The sequence below is a fragment of the Epinephelus moara genome, chromosome 7 (assembly GCF_006386435.1).
Source record: "Epinephelus moara isolate mb chromosome 7, YSFRI_EMoa_1.0, whole genome shotgun sequence".
NCBI classification, from domain to species: Eukaryota; Metazoa; Chordata; class Actinopteri; order Perciformes; family Serranidae; genus Epinephelus; species Epinephelus moara.
The window spans coordinates 13,929,544-13,950,473 of NC_065512.1; the positions used below are offsets into that span (position 1 = coordinate 13,929,544).

Genomic DNA, 20,930 nt, shown 5'->3' on the forward strand with positions numbered 1-20,930 from the left:
CTGGCTCCAGAGTAATTGGCCGTCAAATGATTAAAATGTTTCAGGGCTGGCAGGTGGGCGCTATCTACAGACAGGCGGCCTGTGTGTGTCGTCCTGTTTGTGTGCTGCTAACCTCACTCGTACCTGTCGGACTGTCTTTTAAACCATCTGTACGTATCCAGTCAGACCCCCGTGCTTCTGAGTGTCAGCCCATCGATCTGCCTGTTGACGTCTGTCCATTTGTGCATGTGTGTGGGTGTCAGTCTGGTCTGTCTGGGTGCAACGGGCTGCAGCAGTTGGAGATAACACGTAATTGATTAACCACCTGCTCCTTTTGGAGACAGAGAGGAGAAGGCAGCTTCCCCTCCTGAGGGGCTACAAACCAAAATAGCCCTCAAAACAGGGAGCGTTCCACTCTGACAGTTGTTTTTTAATGTTTATGAATGTTTTATGAATGTGATAATCTTCAGCATAGTCCTAATTTTGATCCGTTATCCTGAGCCATAATTGTTGTGGTGTTTTTTTGTTGTTGTTTTATTTTAAAGCCAATATTGGCTGATACTGATGACATGCCAATATTATCATGCATGGCTACTAGCAGTATCTTCATAACTGCTGCCAACAGCATCATTGCCATAGGCACTACCAGGATGTGACACCTGAAATTAAGTCCAGCTAATAAAGTCATTACATTTGGAATCAATGTTGTGCTCTATTGGAATTCTATAACAATAAACCCAGCCCTTGAGCAGCTTCCAACCCATTACTTTCAGTGTAGACGCAAGTCATGCGCGCTCACAACCCAAAGCAACGCTGTAGCGGCGCGCATTCGGTATGACGTGCTTGTTTTTTTGGTCCTGCGACGAAAAACGGACCTGCTTCTCCCTCCGGTGTTGTGTCAGATCCCAGTTCCTCCTCGGGCTGTGTCTCTCCTACCGTTTCCCACGGAGCTCTGCCTCATTTGAAAGACGAAGGAAGCTCGTATGTGGAAAGACGTCACCTCCGACATGTAGAATGTGTATTATAGAAGAGAAACACACATTTCAGGACAGCTGACTTGTATCATCAGAACAGACATGTCCTGTGATTTTCAGCCTCCTTTCATATTTAATAGAGGGGGGACAATACCTGACAGTAATATTCTCAGCTGTCAGGATGTGCCTGCTGTAAAGGGTAACTATAATCATAGAAGGCTGAAAATCACATGACATGTCTGTCCTGATTATACAAGTCAGCAGTGCAAGGCTCAAGCATGAGGGTGCCTCCTTTCATATTTAATAGAGGGGAGAACCGTATCTAAAAGTACAGCTGTCAGGATGCCCCCCGCCACAGGCCTTTGCCCCCTTGGTCTCGAAAAAACCCAGGGAAAACCCTGTTAGCTGTGTCAACAAGAGGAAACCAATAAAAAAGCAATAAAGCTCATTAATTAAAACACTTTAGGTTTTGATCTTGGTATAAACTGCAACGTATCATTTTTACACTTCAGGTCTTCTACAGATTAAACAAATGAGATGTAACGTGGTAATTAGAGAGCATCAGACGTGCTGGTAGGTGGATTTTGTTACCTTTGGACAAAGTCAGGCAAGCTGTTTTCTTCTGTTTCCAGCCTCTTTGCTAAGCTAAGATAAGCTAACCATTTCCTGGCTCTAGTTTCATGTTTAATAGACAAATAGAAATGTAGTATCGTCCTTCTCATCTAACTCTGGGCAAGAAAGCGAACACACTAACTTCCCAAAATGTTAAACTACCGCGTTAAAGCAAAGATTCAATTTTACTTCCTGAAATATTACATCAATTCTAGATGTATATTTTCACAGATATTCCCCAGCACAATTTTGTGTTCAGAAACTTTAGAGTTAGAGTTTGAAATTAAGGTCTGAACGCATGGATGTGCCATATGCCTTTATAATAGTGACCTGCTGCATGTGCCAGCTGGAGTTAAACAGGTGAACTTAGTTTAGGTCCTTATTGCTTTCCTGAGTCTCTCAGTTTTACTCTTGTGGTAGCCGTACAGACCAGCGGAGGTTAATGAAGCATCATGCTTCTTTCCCTACAGACCTGGTCTGCTAATTAGCCTCTGGTGCTCCACAATACCATAATTACACTGCAGACTGGAGCTTTGGCTGCTATAAGCAAAAAAATAAAGGGTGACACTCTATACAGGTGTACCCAGGTGGATTATAAAGAGTCCTTAAAATGCAACATAGAGTAAATCTATATAAATATCAAGAAACAAAGGAATTTCTGTATGAGAGTGATGAAAACAGCTTTAAAATGACCACTAAGGAAGGGCATACAAGTATGATAAATGTGAACTATTTGGAGTAATCCAGGAGGATCATGTGATTAATTCAGCATTGCCTCGTTGGCGATGAGTAGCTGATGCTAGTACTCCCTCTTCTTGTCTCAGCCCCCTGTCCACAGAGCTAAATACAGAGTAATGGATAGCCCAGAAGCTCACTGGGGGGTACTGAGGTCCAATGAAAGGAAAACCTTTTTGACCTCTCCTTCCTTAAGCCAGAGGTTATTGATTCTCTGGAGCCCTCGTTTTCCCCCTGCCACCGATCTTTGCCCTCTGGATCTTCCCAGTGACACCGCTTGTATCATTTCAAGCTCACACACTCGTACACACAACGTGTCAAGGTCAAGGTCAGTTTGTCTGTGTGTGAGAAGAAGGAGGGCACATAGGAAAGGGAAAAATAAAGGTGCTTCAGAGAGTAATCACAGTGAGAATATTGCTATAGATGGCAAAAGTGAAAAACAAAGACCTGCATGAGGAAAGTGAACGAGATTTTACCAGTGCTGTGAGATCACCTCTTTTGGATAGACTGAATCAGACTGTTTGTTTTGTCTAGACTGCTATCAGATGAATGCACATACAGTGATATATGCTGAAATGAAATAAAGCAAAACTCTATAAGGAATAGCCAGACAAGAAATGGACACAGGAAATGGACGTAGGTGGCAAAGCACAGCAGATATTATTAAGAGTTGGAGGGCGCAGACATGCAGACCATCATGTTTTATTAAGACCTGTTTTCCAGCCAGAGATATGAGTCAGCCTGCTCTTGTCAGGACCGTAATAAGCCAAGGGGCTCCCACTTCGCTAGATCCCCAACCCAGCAGGATTTTACACACCCACTCCTTTAGCCCAAAGTTTTAGATTAAAATATCTGTGCAGATAACACACTTAGCCACAAGTTAAAGAGATACTTTGTCCATTTTCAACCAGCTTTGTATCATAACAACGTGGGTAGTATGTGTAAATGAACTATGGTAAACTTCCCTCTATCTTACCAGCGTCCAGATCTCCCTGCTCATCTTTTGCTTGCTCTAGGGCTGATGCTCGAATTACAATTACATTTTGGTATGAATTACAATTACATTTTGGTATGCCTGCTACCAAAAACACAAAGTATAGAAACGATCAAGAAACTCAGACCAAATTCAGATCAAACTGTAAAACTAGGCAGAGCTGATCAAATATGAACCAAGGGAGCATGCACTGCTAAGCTGTAAGGCTGAATCCAAATGTTGACCCTCTTGACTTGCAGTCTGAACCCTCGCGGACTTCAGTCATACGTCCTGTGACGAGTTCACCATCATCACGTAAAGTCTGCGAGGGCAGAGACTGCAAGCCGCTGATGGACAGCCCTCGAGACTAGTTTACTCGTAGCCATGGAAACTTGCGAATGGCAGTTATTATCATTGTAATTGCTGTCATATTCTGTCTGCTCATCTGTCCCTGCAGATGATAAGATGTAAGTCTCATGTATAGGCTTGTTTTGCGAGTGAACAAGATACATTCCTGTATAACTTACAGACTGCAGACATTCAAATACAGAGATGGTTGTGAATAAGGACCAAGCTATGACTAAATAAAAAAGGAAAGCCTAATAGTTACGGAAGATCTTCTTTTGCTGTTTTTTGGCCACTTTTCTAGCCTGAATATTTGGCATTACCATTCTGCAGAAAGTCCGCTTGAGGCCCCCTTGTGGACTGGATGAACTGTGGTTTTGGACAGCCCTAAGCACTCCCAGACTTCCTGGGTACACACAAGGTCAGCGAGTCTGCAAGTGTGGCAAAGTCCAGACATTTAGATTCGGCCTAATACAAGAATTTGTGAACAGGAAGTGGGCACCATACTGTTTCCTCCTGCTGTTAAAAAGGCTGGAAAAACTGAGATCAAACGGTAAAAGTGGTAAGCAGTGTAGATCAAATATGAAGCAAGATTCTGTTACGGCATTTCCTAATCTTGGACTTATATGTTTTCAAAAGCATATTTTAGCTTACTGTTTAACTGTAATACAAGATTGCTTTTTTATCTGCCATCCACCATATTGTTTCCTGTGTAAAAACAGCTAAAGCCTAGTTCACATTACACGATTTTCACCGCGATTTTGACGTCGCAGAGGATTTTGAGAGCCACCTTGGGTCGGAGGTGAGTCGGCAGATAGTCTGCCATGACGAGTCCTCATGTGTGAACAAGCCCACGAGCAAGTCGCCCCCTTGTCTGTGATTGGGACAGGATATCTGGCATGCTAGAAAACTGGAGAAGTCTGACACGACTGACAAAGAGCATCAGCCAATGAGAGGCGGGATACGTCCCACGTCAGCACGCAGGAGGATGGAAGAAATGTGAGGAGGACAAGCCGGCAAGCAACAACAGCAATGGCAGCGTCCACAGCAGAGCAGGGCGCAAACGACCTGCAGACCTACAAGCTGTCGGACATCCACGTTGACAGTATCCACGCTGAAAATATTAGCGCCGGGGAACTTCATAATACGTACATAATACGTCACCGCGTCATCTGGGGCTCTGTCGGCAGGGGCTCAGTGGAGAAATCTTGTGGTGTGCACACACAGGTCGTAACACAGTTGGCGAGACTCAATCAACTCAATACTCAAAAGATTACGATAGTCTCCGCGACTCAAGACTGGGCGGCCAGTTGTGTAATGTGAACTCGCCTTAAGTTGCATTATGTCAGCCACCAGCGGGAGTGTTTATATGGGTCTGATGCGGCGCAGTGCATTTTGGTACATGCAGGTTTTCTACTTCTTGAGCTAAAGCAAATGCCACAGCGCTGTGAGACCATCACGAGACCATCTTTTCAGCAGTGAAGTGAAATACTTACTTATCTGTGCTGTTCATGGGTTTGACATCAGACTTTTAAATTTCAATACCTGTTCAACATATTTTCATTTGTTCGGTTGTATACCACACTGAAGAAAAAAAAAGAGCCTTGACAGAACTCTGAGTATCAACACTTGTTAATTCATTGTCAACAAATGTCAGTGAAGAGACTGAAGAGATAAGTCAAGTGAAGCAGCCTGTAATCCCACTCAGTTTCTTCTTAATCTCAGTAAACAGGAGAGAGAAAACTGTAGCAGGAGACGGTGCCAGAACATGGCCCAGCCTGTTGGTGACAATTCCTGTGTGAACACTGTTATATCCTGCCAGCTATGTGCACATGTGCTACACTCGTCTCATGTACCAGTGGAAAGAGCATTTGTCCTCCTTGGCAGTCTGAGTGAACAGACGGAGCACGAGGAAGCAGTCCTTGGTCTGTCAGTCTGCCTCTCTGTCGCAGTTGGGTTACAGTTGCAGTCACTGGACAGGCTCCAGGTATCATGCATATGTACCCCACCTCCTCCAGGTGATTGCTATGCGTATTGACAGTGGATCATGTTGGCACACCTCTTATGAGCGCAGCTGAAATGTTGTCTCACCTTTTGTGTGAGATTGCAGTTTATGTCACACTGACCAGGCAGCCTTTAGAAGGCGAGGCTTTGCTGCACTGTTTAAATTGACTGGGCATAAATTGGGTGATAAAAAACACAAGTACCCAGACAAGGAGCCAGAAGGCTTGATGAAAAAAGAAATGTGTGGTGTTTATTTCTTCTCATTTTTAATGTTGTTTTTCATTTTTTACTGCGGGAAAGCACACCCAGCGTGCACTGTTTCCCCAAATACCAATTTACATGCCACTTGAAATGATGTCTTTTTATCTACAACACTATTTGCATACATAATTTCTATCATGTACACTATGTTGCAGTCAAGCAAATAAGCTGAGTACATGCTGTATTTTTGCAGAATGCACTCTGTCATGAATTAAGCTCTGCTTTGCTATCAGACAGAATGATGTGTTTCCTGGCTAAATGCCAAAGCTTCAACTTAATGTGTGGCTTCTGCTTTCAAAACTCGACTTCACCATGTCTGTGCGTGTGTGCGTGCGTGCTTGTGACCGTGCACGGTGAGCACCTGGTGTTTCAAAGACCCAGCCAGAGGCATCACAAATAAATAGCATCCATCAAACACGTGTGAAAGGATTTCAGAGACACACAAGCTAAGAAACATCAAACAGCAGGGGAGAGCCATCTTGTCCCACAATTGATGCTGTTAAATTGATTCTGACATCTTGAGGCCGTATATGGAGTGCCAGTGCCATCAGCTGCATTGGGCAAACTAGGCCATTTTGCCTTGGGAATGACATGGAGGGTGTTATCTGGTGGAGTGCACCAACATCTTCAGCCAATTTGGAGGGGAAAAAAGGAGGGGGATGTGAGGGAAAGATTAAAAGGTGATTTTGTGGCAGGGCTGGATGGGCTGACTGTATCTCCCTATGACAGAGGTTACAAATGCACACTGCTCTCCAGCTCGCTCTCCAGCTTTTCTTAGCAGTGTGATTCCCAAAAGCTGACAGAGAGTATGGGCAAAGTCAAGACCTTGAGAAAATCAACCGTTTCATACGCGCAAGCATGTACTTTCTGTTCTCTGTCAGTTTGCCTCTGTCTCTCCCGCTCCCTCCCTCACACACACAGACACACGCTATCACACACACACAACTCCGTTCAGCCAAAACACCCATGGGGGAGAGCGTCTGGTTGCTGGAAATGTCAAACTGCTTTGTCACGTCCAATCTCAGTCAGGGAGCCTAACCACTCTGTGTGTAGAGTGAGCATGTGTGCATGTTCTGCAGAAACAGTCAAACCAAAGGCTAGCGGCTCTGTTGGTCCGGGCTATCAGTCGAGTTAAAAGAATGGCAAGAAATCACATTTGAAGCTAAACTTTTTCTGGAATTTTGTGTTCAGTAACAAGCTAATGATCTAAGATAATGAGACAAGACAAGAGCAAAAATTACAATTGTCAGACAAAGTTAATAGACAAAAAAATCTTTCTGGGTGTTTAGAAGCGATTGTAGAAAAATGTTACAGATTTGGCCAGCCTATAAGTTTCACAGCTGTGTATACGACTGTTGTATTGTTGATTGCATTATCTTAAATAGCAACTAAATCTTGTTTTTGCTAACTTCCAGTGGTTTAACTTCTCACCTTCCTGAAGTAGTGTAGGTGTTTACTGCAGGGTATTTCAGTGCACCGTGACATCACTATTGGGTGTGATTACAGGTCCAACACAGCACACTACTGACCACATACAACCACATACCACAAGATGGGTGTAAAGAAGTGAAACAGACCATTAACTTTTAACCGGAGGGGGCAGTAAAACAGTGCTTTTCCCAGAGTTTTATTAATTAAAGGAGGACCCTATCTTTAAGGCTGAGCCCAACCACCCCACGGAGTAAACTCATTTTGGCTGCTTGTTTTCACGATCTCATTGTTTCGGTCACTACCCAGAGCTCATGACATCCGGAGGGAGCTTGGAGTAGAGCCGCTGCTCCTTCAGGTCGAAAAGGGGTCCGTTGAAGTGGTTCGGGCATCTGATCAGGATGACTCCTGGGTGCCTCTCGGTAGAGGTTTTCCGGGCATGTCCCACTGGTAGGAGGCCCCGGGGCAGACCCAGAACATGCTGGAGGGATTGCATATCCCATCTGGCCTGGGAACACCTTGGTGTCACCCTGTAGGAGCTGGAAAGTGTTGCTGGGGAGAGGGATGTCAGGGGTGCTTTGCTTGGCCTGCTGCCCTTGTGACCTGGCCTCAGATAAGCGGATGAAAATGGATGGATGGATGAATGAAAGAAGAACCCTAATTTTAACCTTGACCAAAACCTGCTGTAAATCTAATGTTAACAAAGCCCACAGGAACAGCACCAGGCTTTGAAGCCAATTGTACATAGTGGCCAAACATGGAAGTACAACTTCAAGATCTGTCACACAATGCCATTGGGCCTAAACAGACTTTTTCCCATAGACTTTCACCATGAAAGAGGCATCTGTAAATCAGGGGATACATTTTTTTGATAGCATTTCTAAAGTCTTGAATAGTGGCACAGTTGAATAATTTTTATCCCCATTCAAGTTAGTGGAGGGCTAAATTGGAAGTTAGCCACTCGGCCTGTGCAGTCTCTAGTGCTCTTACTCTATGGGCGCCAGGATGCGGAAGATCCAGGTATTTTCATACCGCTTTTTTGGCTTCATGCCCCACTAAGCAGCTTTTAAAGAAATGAGTCGGACCCCGCCTCCAACACTGTATCCAGTTCTCGTCATACATCCATTATTATTATTAACACCAAGAAACCTTAACCATCAAAAAGCTTTTTAAAGAAGTGACTGAGAACTCACTTTAACAAAGTACTTTCTTTCAAGGTCTTACACAAACAAGTCCTTAAATCTTAACCACAAAACAGGTTGATTGGCATTACCCTCCAAAATAATCCTAATAAGTGTTTTCATATCTGGTGCCCCTGTTGGCAAGATGACATTGTTTGACAGTGCCTTCCAAAACATTTACGAAGGACCAACTGCACTTTTTCAAATGGCCAGCAGGGGGCAGCTCTACTGGCTGGAAAAAGAAGTCCGACTGCATACAGGTCTATCAGAAAATGACTCTTCTTCTCCCTTGATTTATTACCTTTATTGTTTTAAAGGCTTGTTTCAAGTCGTCTTCAAAGCAGCATGATGTTCATTTTGTAAATTATGGTTCCTCTCATTTTAAATAAAATAGATAATAAAGCAGGGTGTGATTTAGGGCGTGGCTACCTTGTGGTTGACAAGTCAATTACAAATCAAAGGGTGACGTCGCGTTGGCTACGTCCTCTTCGTTTATTCCGTCTACTGGCCGTCACAAAACGTTTCCTGATCTGCCACTCCTATGGTTGAGGTTCAGTTAGGCAGCTTAATTGACTTTGTTGAGGTTAGGAAAGATGGTGGACAGGGTTAAAAGAAATGAAGGTGGACAGGTAGGAGATGGGATGCAACCACTGGTCTTAGATATCAGAATCACACTCTTTGTTGACCCAAGCGTTCACACCAACCTCCTCCCAATGAGATTTGCAGTGCTATAAAAGTCATTCTACTTGCTCTGCCCTGGTCAGGCATAATTTTTAATGGTCACAGGACGTCCTTGTCATGTAAATGCAAAAACAATAATTTTATCTGTTTGAATTCTGCTGTTTTTCTGGTGAGGACTTGCTCTCTAAATCTCTGGGCCCCCTGTGTGTCACTAAAAGCCCTTATCCCATTTTTGCTCTTATTCATGTTCCTTAAAACAGCAATATGTCATTTACCCACAAGTTCAAAGTCCCATCAGATACATTTATCTAATAATTCTATCATCATCATCATCATCACTTGTTTTCAAAGCACCAATTGCAGATCAGGCTTTCTCGAGTTTAAAGAGTTTGTACTGTAATCTGTGTGTAGGAGGGCGCATGGCAGTGGTCCCGTTTTCATGGGGCGAGTTTGATCTTTCCAGCAATGCTGCAAAAACTCTTCATCTGTCTTAAAGTCTTCCTCTCATTTTTTTTTCTTCACTTCTTCAGTCTTTCCTATTACCAGTCTCACATGCAAGTCTTTTTTTAGGGTGAGCTATTCTACCCACTCACAAGCTGTTCATTACACCACATACATGCAGTTCAAGGCTGCGATCACATCTGTCATATTGTCTCTGAAGGAACGCACAGTTACAGTGTTTGTCGAAACGAGGAGTGCGTGCTTTGTCCGACTTATTTATTTGGGAGGGGAGGGGGGGAATTTCCATTGCATTCTTTTATGTCCTGATTGTTTCTATTATGTGATGTTGCGTTCGATGGCGCTGCTGTTCCCACAGGAAATAACATACGTTTATTGCCCCTTGCCTTTCTTGTTTCCAGCTGTCTGAATGCACGCTGATTCTGCTGTCTGGGTGGATGTTTCTCCCAGCAACCAATGAAAGGCTGCTGATTGCTTTGAATTTACTGCTGTTTAGCTGCTGGCCCTCTTTGCCTGTTTTCACCTCTTGATATATAGTATAGTTTATAGTTGTCACATTGAAAAAGATGGAACTGTCTTTAAACATCTGACTGTCCGTTATGTGTCTTAAAGTCTGTGCTCAGCTTTAATTTCTTACGTATTGTATAGTATGGGGAGATCAGATTTATATTGAGGGAAAAACAGACAGGAAATGATTTATCTCAGACAGTACTCTACTTTTATGGCTTACATTCAAACTTGAACTTGATTGAGTTCAATGGGGGAAAAAAAAATCTTTGCCTGTTTTGTGCAATTTACATTGATTGTAATTGAACACTGCTCTGTTTCCACAGCAACTGATGCGGTCCTCCGTGTTCCACATGTTCATCTTGAGCATGGTCGCTGTGGACGTCATCGTTGCCGCTAGCAACTATTATAAAGGCGAGAACTACCGCAGACACTATGATGAGTTTTACCTGGCAGAGGTGAGATGTTTTTTTTTTTTTAGTTTTTGTTATTGTTGTTTTTCTCATTTCCTGCTTTTTCTCCAAAATATGAACCTCAAACCCTGGATTTTGACATGAACACAAAACATTTGACCAAGGCCTTTATTAAAGCTATGAGATCATCTTTTGGTAAAAGCCTGTTAGATGACACAGACGTGGGTTTTTCTCTTTATTTGGAAATGCTCTCCATGGTAGTGTCACCGTCTGTTATTAATAGGGATTTAATCCTGCATAATCTGGATGCCTCATGATATTACCCCGTCCACTCACATGATGCATGATGCAGCTGGAGATTTTAGGATATCAGCCACTTTATAATCCATACATCTGTATATTTATTAAGCTCAATAATGGGAATAATCATCTCTTAACATCTCACCTGTATAAATTAATTGATCAGCTGCAAATATTTATTTGTATTTGTATATTTTTCTGTTTTTATTTTAAATGTAGTTAATTTTAAAGTATATACACACACGCCCATGACACTGTACTGTATGTGTCATGCAGGTTGACTTGATGTCATCAGTATGCAGGTGGTAAAGCGCCAACAAAGACGGTGAGGAGTGTGCCCACCTCCCCCGTCCCCTTCATACCTTTCTCTCTCGCACACAGCTGAATGGAGGAGATAAGAAAGGGGGGGGGGGGGGGGGGACTAGACACAATATTACCTTCTCTCACTCCCTCCATCCATATCATACAGCCATCAATCTGCAGATTTGTTCCAATCTGTGTGAAGGCTGTGAAGGGAAAATAGGAAACGGAGGCACTGGGTTTAGAGTTAAATGGAGAAATACATGTTTTATTGGTGAGGTGCCAAGTTTATTCTTACCATATTTCCCCCTGCTAAAGACAGTGGCGGTCAAAGCATTCACATCCTTTACTTTAAGGAGTCCTCCAAGGGTTTAGCATTGCACATAAAGTTGGGGTGGAAAGCAAGAGACAGATTTAAAACAGAGTGGTCAGAATCAATGCAGCAGAGAACAAGATTCTGATGTTTAATCTACTGTTGGTCAATATCCAAAAACACAAGCTCCTACATTTCCCATAAATGCAGGAGCAGCTTCCTAAAGTCTTCAAACACCCCTTATTAATGTGTAAACTACATTTTAGTGTAGCTTGAGGAGGCTAAGGGAGTTTATACTATTGGGTAGTTAAATCTGTAACGAGGCATCATTTTATAAATTAAACAGGTTTTATATGTCAAATCATATCTGTATGTTGACAGTTAATAATTGCTGTCAAATAAATGTAGTAGTTAGTAGTACAGTTAAAGAATAAAGGCCTTTACACCCCAGGGGAGGGATTTTTGTGTGATTGATGGCACATCAACAAGGACTGGGTGATATGGAGAAAATCAGAGATCACAATATTTTTGACCAAATACTTTGATATTCATATTGTGACTATATTGTAAACATTTACACAACAACATTTGATAATCATCAGTAAGTAGTAGGCAGCACGGTGGTGCGGTGGTTAGAATTGTCGCCTCACAGCAAGAGGGTTCCTGGATCAAACCTCGGTGTGGAGAAATTGGAAATATTTAGATAAAACTCAAGCACCCCAAAATTGAACTAACAGGTAAGTTTAGTAATTGACTGGATGTTTGTTTTTTATATTTTTAATTACTTAAACAATCTCCAAGATCTCCTCCTCTTGGTTCTCTTTGGCAGCACCTATGGGGATAAATGATAGCTGCATCTCACTTCCCAGACTTCAGAACAGTGTCACCTGTGTGATGTCAGTTAGTTGGCAGTTGGCACCTGGGCAAAGCTGTCATAAAAAAATCAAGGTCACCAGTACACATTACGCGAAAATGGAAACCGGAAAAAACGGCTCGTTGCTTAACACACAAGAGAGGTGAAGAGCCAGCCTGTTGCGGTCGCTCCACCTACCAGATCTGGCTGACCAACTACTGCCGGTTGATAGAAAATACATCACTAACTGTGCACTGCTTGTGATTTTTTTCCGTGAATGTTACACAGAATGCAAATACAAGGGGCTTTATCTGTGGGCCATGTAGGCTCAGTTTTGTACAGTAGTGTTATCTCATTCAGCGATAGTTACTTAACAGACATTTACTTAAATGACAATCTTTGAGATTATCACTCTAATGCACAGCTGTTAACCCTCATCACTGACACACACACACCTGCACACACACACAAATTGCACAGTATTATTCTTTACACTGAAGCTTATATTAACTGGTGTAGAATTGCTTTCTGTTGAGAGAGATTAGTGTTAGCAGGGAGTAAATGCCAACACTGATTGCTGTTGTCTCCATGCCATCCTAGGTTGCCTTTACTGTGTTATTTGACCTGGAAGCTCTTCTGAAGATCTGGTGTCTGGGCTTCACCGGCTACATCAGCTCCTCCCTGCACAAGTTTGAATCTCTGTTGGTGGTGGGCACCACGCTGCACATCTACCCCGACCTCTACCACTCTCAGTTCACCTACTTTCAGGTATGCACATATTTTTACAGTTTTACAGCCTGTACAAACATACCTGAATCCATTTATATCTTAAATTTGAGCCTAAATCATCCACACTTGAGTTAAATTACAGTGAAGAACATGAGCTGTGAATCATTCAGTGACATTTCTTTCCTGTGACAATGCATTAATGAGTATGAATCAATCACATCACTCTTCGGTGTTGAAACTTGACACAAAATGCTTTTAATGTACTGTCACCAAAATGTCCAACAGAGATCAGGTTAGAGGGATTTCTGAGTGAGCATTTTTCAGTCATGACATATTTTGTGGGACATCTGACGTATTCAATGAAAGGAGTTGTTTGTTGATGGTTTTATTTGATGATATTTAGCATAAAACTCAGCCTGAGTCATTAATTATTGTATGTGAGGCGCAGAGCTGGGAAAGTCCTGATAATTATGTAGGTGGAAGCAATAATGTGTGATGCCTTTGGCCTCAGTGGAGATGTATATAGTAGTGGTTGTCTGCGATATTTTCTCCATAAATTCTGTATTTGCCTGTTCATTTGCTTGTGTGTAATTTGACACACTTATCCAGTCCTTTGACTCCCCAGTTTTTCTAGTTCTCAAGGCAGCAATATAAATCACCTGTGTATATTATGACCCATTTGGCACTGTTGCCTAGCATTATCATCCATCCAGAGACTTTAGTATTGCACTCAAAAGGTAACCCCGCGACCTTGCTGTAGGTCGTGTACCGTAATGTAGCCGCTGAAAAGCTCTGCGGAGGATCTGATGGGAAAGGGCTTCTCGATGGGTCTTTAATGAGCCTTGACCAAACAAGCTGCCCTGATCCTGTCTGACTCTCTCAACAGCTGCTATCTCCACCACCACTCAAGCAAACACATGCAAACATATATACTGTAGCTGTGATCCATTAAAAATGATTGTTGACTGGCAACAACATATTCTGGATACTACTGCTGCACATTACCAAAGTTACCGTCCTTCCAGGCAATCATTTCAGTACAAGATAAAAATCAACTTGCAAGGACTTGAGACTTACTTTAGGTTGGCAGTTCATCTCTGCAAAAAGGCCCACATCTGTTTTTTTTTCTTTAAGTTACCATGTTTTTGCATGCTAATGCAGTCTTGCAAAGTTTATGTATTTCTGAATTATGGTGCTTTCATGTATTGGCAACAGATTCCATTATCCTAACCTCACAATTAGTTGCTGAACAGCATTGCTTTCATGATCTATATAGGGCTTTGAGACAAAAATGGCATGGCAATTTACAACCAATAAATTAAATTAAAGTATTAAAGTGGAAATATTTTCCATAAATTACACATTTGGGCTGTGTTGTGGTCTACATGTCAAATCTACCAGGGCAATATTTTACCTCTTAACCCTTGTTGATAACACTTATGCAGATTGCAAGTTGCACTTTTTTAAAATTGTGATTTCATAATGAAAACCATTCATGGCTCAGCTCCACGCTAATGCTGTGTTATAAGAAAACTTTTAATGTTGAAAAAAAGTGATTTATTATGCGCCCAACACACAATAAGCAAACATGGATGTTTGACAACTCCTTACATCTAAAATAGTAGTTTTCTGAAAAAAAAAACATTTATTTTTTTTACTTTCATTTTTACAAAATAAAAGAAAGGTACTGTGATTGTATTGCATTCTGTACACAAGTAATACATCTGTACGAAATATCAACAGAAGAGGTGTTAGTGCCAAAAAATGATGATCACCTTTGGCTTTAAATGTGTTCTAACAAATACAAACAGGAAACAAGCTCAGAGCATCGCCTAACAACATGCACGGGTAATACAAGTTTTTCTAAATTCTAAATTCTAAGTTGTGTATTGTTAGTCGTTAAGTTGTCAATGGTAGCAGAGCACACTATAGCCCCGTTTCCACCAGTTCAGTGCAGTACGCTTTTTTTCGGTTTCCACTGTGAAAAGTTGTGGATGGTACCAATGGAACCGTTCCGCACCGTCCCCATTTTGGTCCCGCCTCTGTTGGGGTACCTAGCACACAGATCTGGTACTATGACCATCTTTAATCTTTACTTTAGTTTTTATTGTCTCTCTTGGATGACATACACTTTTAGTAATGAGTGGATCTTCAAGCGTTTAAAAATATATATTGATTTTGACCGGGTTATGTGAACACAGCATACTGTATATGCCTTGCCTTAATGGGACTAAATGCACAAACTCAGTATTTTTAAATATCCCATCAAAAGAAACTCTCACTCCAGCCTGTTTTATTTTGTTCTGAAAATGTGCAGACTGATGAAGGAGGAAATACAGTGAGTGCTGGACGGAGCAGTGAGTGACAACAACCCCGCCCACATTTAAGAGTACTGTTTGCAGTGGAAACACTAGGGTCTAGATACCATGTCAGAAGGGTTACTGTTGGTTCCAAAGGTACCATACTGAAAGTGTTTGGTGGAAACGGGGCTTATATGACTGCCTGTTTCATAGGCTTGTGTTCTTTGTTCTTTGAATTGTAGTTACGTTGTTTAACACAAGACAAAATGAATGACTGCCACAAATCTTTGCATGTTAACTATTACTTAAAAAAACAATAGTGTGAAACAATACAGTACCTCGAAACATAATATTGAAATACCCAAGTGCATCAATATTTTCTTACACTCCAACGAATGAGCAATTTTTAAAGAGCAATTGGGAGTTAAGTGCCTTCTTCACTCCTCACTCCTGACTCATGGGAAGGCATTTCTCCTTCACTTTCCCTGCTGATATTTTCCCAAGTTGGTCCCAGCTTAAACAGGTGACATTTAGTCACAAGTGATTAACCTTAAGGCTCTGTGAGGGAATCCAAAGCGTGTGCTGGCTACAGGAGGAGGGACGAGGCTACACAATCAATGATTGTTTCACATTTTTATTTATCTCTATCCAACCAACGTTCTGTTGCGAAAGGTTAGCCTTACCAATTGTCTTTCAGTCTGGCCCAAATGTCACGTGCTTTAGAGCCCTACTTACAGCCTTAACACACACGCTCGCATACACGCGCACAATACACTTGGCAGAATGATTTTTAATCAGCCAATGGAACCCACCTCGACACTTCCTCTCTGTGTGTTCAGAATTGCAATGACTTCAGTAGCTGCACGATTTAACAGACCAGTCAATGCATTCACTCAGAATGGAAGGGCATTGTATAATTTTGGACATTTCTGGTCGGGATGCACTGATCCGATTCTGGTTATTGGTATCGGGCCAATACGGGTTTAAAATTCTGGATGGGACATCTGTGACGGCGACAATGTGACACATTATGCAATTCAATTTTATGTTAAGCATTGCTTTGTCTTGCAAGAGGCTGGAGCCAGAAGCACACACAGGCGACACAGCTGGAGAGCCATTCTCTGAGTGTCATTTATAGTTAATCATTGGTAGCAGGCGCACAATACTCTTTGTGGGGGGAAAAAAAAGGTTTGATGCCATGCAACAATATCCTGTTATTTATCGTGTTTCCTCCTCCAGATCTGGCTCCCAGCCTGAACTGTGGTTGGGGTAACCCCTCGTGAAAGTAATTTGTTTCGCACATCAAAGTGATTACAGTCAAGATTGTTTATTGCTCATTTCATGTCTGCATGAGTAGTCGAGATATGTTTTTCTCTGGGAACAGTCATGTTTACTGCTTAGATTACCGATATGTAAATGACAAAGAGATCACAAGTAAAAGAGTACATGAAGTCTGGTGTATTTTTGTTGTTCATCTGTTTTCCTATTATGTTGAAAAGAATGATCACACATAGACTTGTGTGAAGCAGAGTAGTTATACAGTTAAAACATATATCATATATCAGATCAGTACTCTGTATTTGCTGATACGCAAAGTCCTTAACTTTGTATTATGTCAGAGGAAATTATTTTGAGTAGGCTTGGACCATTTCTGTTTCTTAATGCCTTCATACCATCATCACATTTCATCGGGGTGCATGGTATATGAATGTATTTGTGTTTTAAAAAAAATGTAAAAGCTGAGCCGCTGGTTTTAGAAGTCATTGTAGCATGGATGACATTGTCTAGTCTACAACGCTGTGTTTCTAATATGCACTTAGCCCATTTAGACAGCTCTTACTGGGTTCAAATACTTAAAGCCCACAGAATAATGAATAGAGAGGAAAAAGCACCGCTCGTGCTGGAGGACCTGATGAACATCAGTGGGCTGAACACTGATGTGTGGAATAAAATCAGGTGGCTAACAGGGGTGTGCCATATCATCACATTCATGATAATACCGGTATAATTTTTTATATTAGATGAAAAATTCATATCGTGATACTGGCGATATTTCAACTTGTTGACATATTGACGTCATACTGTTACCCACGGCAACAACAAGCATGGCTGATAGCAAAATTTCAGATTCAGATTCAGATTCAGAATACTTTATTAATCCCCGGGGGGAAATTGTTTTTGTTCCAATGCTCCGTGCAAAGTAGAAAAAGAAATACAGCATGAATGGAAACAAGAGATAAAGATGAAGGTATAAATAAAATACTAAAATAGACAATGAAATAAGTAAAATAAATATTAAAGTAGACATTAAAATAAAATAAAATAAAATAAAATATTAAAGTAGACATTAGAATAAAATAGAATAAAATAGAATATTAAAGTAGACATTAACATAAATAAAATATTACAGTAGACAATAAAGTAAAATAAATAATAAAAACAGTAAAGTAGACAATCTGAAATATATACAATATACAATGAAATGGTTGTAGCATTAAAATTATTAACGACCCCGCGGTGGTTCCAAAAAGAGGAGCAGCTTCAGTAGTGTGGAATAAACTGTGGCGTCCTGAATGTTTTATGAACAGCCCCGGACTTCTCAGACTCTCTTAGTGACTCAGAGGGAACTCATTCGGCGGCTCCTCTGGCAGCAGCACAGCATCTCTCCCTCTCCTCTCTCGCTGTGTGCACATGGTAGTCAGTGACTTCAAGTCATTTTGTCATAAACACCTGGTAATGTAAACAAACGTGACGCTCGCAGCTCCACAACAAAAATTACATAAATGTGAATGTTCGGTAGTTCTGTTTATATATTTTGTTGAACTGTTAATATTGTGCACAGAATCTGAAACTCACTCTCTAGGTTGACTTTTAAAACAATATCACTTATTTTGTTGCAATTTTATGTTCTTAAATTAACTAGAAAATGTATTTTTTTTTTTACTAATTTGTCATTGTCAAGAATATTGTCATCGAAAAAATACTCTGAAATATCATTATATTATTTTAGGGCCATATCGCTCACCCCTAGTGGCTAATTATCTGCTGGTGTAGCTGGAAGAATTAATCTCAAAATAAAGTTATATGTGGTAATACTCCCAAACAGGGGCAAGTTTCCTTTTTAATAGTCCTGTAACGTTATCCCCACCACACTCCCCATTTCTGTCAGCTCAGCTACGTGTTCCACCAATAGAGACTGACCTCTGCATGTCCGTATCAGTTTAATAGAAAGAGGAGCATCTGTAGTTTTGACAGTGTTGAAAATCATACCTTCAGGATTACTAAATACCCCAGTAATACACTGATTCAGCCCAAGCTGTGTATTGATAGCCAGGGTGGTACATAATCACAGCCATGCTTATATGATGGTGCTGCAATGGTTAAATCACAATTTTATTTTGCTCAGTACTATCTACTGTTGGTTGTTATTGAGGCTGTAGTTAACGGCATTGTCATCCTGGGATGCTATTTCAGATTCCCACAGGCCTTGTACAAAAAGATAAGCAAAGAACCAGTTTTGCTGTTATATCCTTATACACTCTGTGGCCTTACCCTCTTAGGGTTTGCCGTCAGCCCCAGAGCTTGCATCTGTTGTAAAATGGATAGTGGTCATCATGGTCTGTCAGGAGTAGAAGGTATAGTGTGTCTTCCCATCCCATCTGTCATCACGCTGTGAGTGTTATTACTGTATTTGTTTACTGTAGGTCCCAGGTCTTAGACCGGCAGCCCCTGTTTGTCTCCTTTATTTTCCCGTGTATCCAGGGAATGGGAGATAGCCATTCATTTGGCTCAGAGCAGGATACTAAGGAAAAATATTTGGCCAGGGGCAGCGGTGCCGGGCTCGATCGATAGCCACTCTCTGGATCCCCGATCAAAGCCTGACCAATATGCATTACCTTTTGGGGGTTGTTGTCACCATAAGCAATTTAGGGACTAACCCTGTTGACAGAGCGGGGTGTCAGTGCACCTTTAGCACTGGGTCAAAATCAATGCTTTCTTTTTTTTTTTTTTAAATCATTTTGTAATCAATGTGCCACTATGTTTTCTTTTATGGCTATAGTATCTTTAATGTACCCCCTCTATTTTCCTTTGGTGTGGATTATAAACTACTATTAAATAATGGTTACACAAACAGTAATCTTACAGTAGATATGCATGTGTTTCCTCCCCTCAGGTGCTACGTGTGGTCCGTTTGATTAAGATTTCCCCAGCTCTGGAAGACTTTGTGTACAAGATTTTTGGTCCAGGTAAAAAACTAGGCAGCCTGGTGGTGTTCACAGCCAGCCTCCTCATCGTCATGTCGGCCATCAGTCTGCAGATGTTCTGCTTTGTGGAGGAGCTGGACCGATTCACCACATTCCCCAGGGTAAGGAGCCACTCACACTTAACCTTTCACCAAGAGGACAATCTGCATACAAGTGTTGTATTGAGAGAACGCTTCTGTGGATGTGATCATGTCTTCAGCTTTTTTTCAGATAGATTTTTGTGTTCTTTTGGGTAAACTGTGTAAAAATGAATCATGTGTTTTTAAAAAGTCACCCTGAGTCACATAGTGAAGGACAAACAGTTGATTTATTGAGCAGATTTTTATGGAAATCAGTCATCAGAAGTGTAAATAAATTCTGTTTTCCATCAGGGTAACTTTTATGAAGCATGATGGCAAAAAAAAAAAAAAAAATAGCCCCAATTTGAAAATACACCCTCTTCCTGCAGCTCTCTGTCCTAAGCCCCTCCAACCAGAGGACCATGAGCATATGCATGTGCTTCATACATTAACTAAGTGTTTCCCATACATTGATTTATTTAACGGTGTTTCATTGTAAGCAGCATATTTACTCACTCCTTGCCCTACTCTCTACCTCTCTGTTATCAGACCAGAATGACAGAAGAATCAGTTAGCTAGCCCCCTCACTGTCCCTCCGCTTCATTCCGTCACTGTGGAGTGCTTGGCTGGTCGGGGAGCAGGCAGCAGCTCCGGAGTCACAGATCTTTAGTAGGTGGTTGTAATGGCTCAACTTTGGCCAGCACAAACCCCCTAGTGCGTCACAAGGGGCTGGTGGCCAGCGGCAGCGCCAGATCTAACCTGTGTATAGGCAGCAACAGAAAGTTTGATGATCTTGGGGGGAGTTGGGGCTGCTCGGTGTCCCAGAGATGGGGTTTGCGCTGGCTGGATTTGGCTTGCTGCACCTGCTAACTGGGGGTCTGTCTCTGAAGTTGCTTACCACTTTCCTCCCAGCAAAGTGATGTGTAGCAGTGGGGAGTGAGGCGGAGGACACACTGTGATTTGAGGCTCTAACATTAGCTAGATAAACAAGAACTTGAAGCTGCAGCCATAAGCCTTTGGCTCCGGTTAGCAGAAGGCTAACTATTAGCAACATATTCTCTCCATCTCTGAAACACTTTACCAATGTTTACACTTGTTTATTTTGTTTATTGTCAGACTCTTTTTTGGAGCCTCTTTTTGATAAGTCCATCGTCCTTTTTTGGGTTGCTTTGGAGTGTTGGCAGTTGCTGCCAATGCTGGAAAAGCAACTTTCTCTGCAGGATTCTCCGCCTTTGAATCAGGTTTTATTCGAAGGGACA

At 41.7% G+C, this 20,930-nt stretch overlaps 1 protein-coding gene across 4 annotated transcripts in view; it reads left to right on the forward strand.

The window, feature by feature from the left end:
• Nucleotides 1-20,930, forward strand: part of nalcn (sodium leak channel, non-selective) — a 110,967-nt gene that overhangs the window by 38,726 nt on the left and 51,311 nt on the right. For all 4 annotated transcript variants that reach the window (XM_050049054.1, XM_050049057.1, XM_050049055.1 and 1 more), the window contains 3 exons: nucleotides 10,466-10,597; nucleotides 12,919-13,086; nucleotides 19,522-19,713. In XM_050049054.1, the coding sequence (XP_049905011.1) occupies nucleotides 10,466-10,597; nucleotides 12,919-13,086; nucleotides 19,522-19,713 (492 nt within the window). The remainder of the gene's footprint in view (nucleotides 1-10,465; nucleotides 10,598-12,918; nucleotides 13,087-19,521; nucleotides 19,714-20,930) is intronic.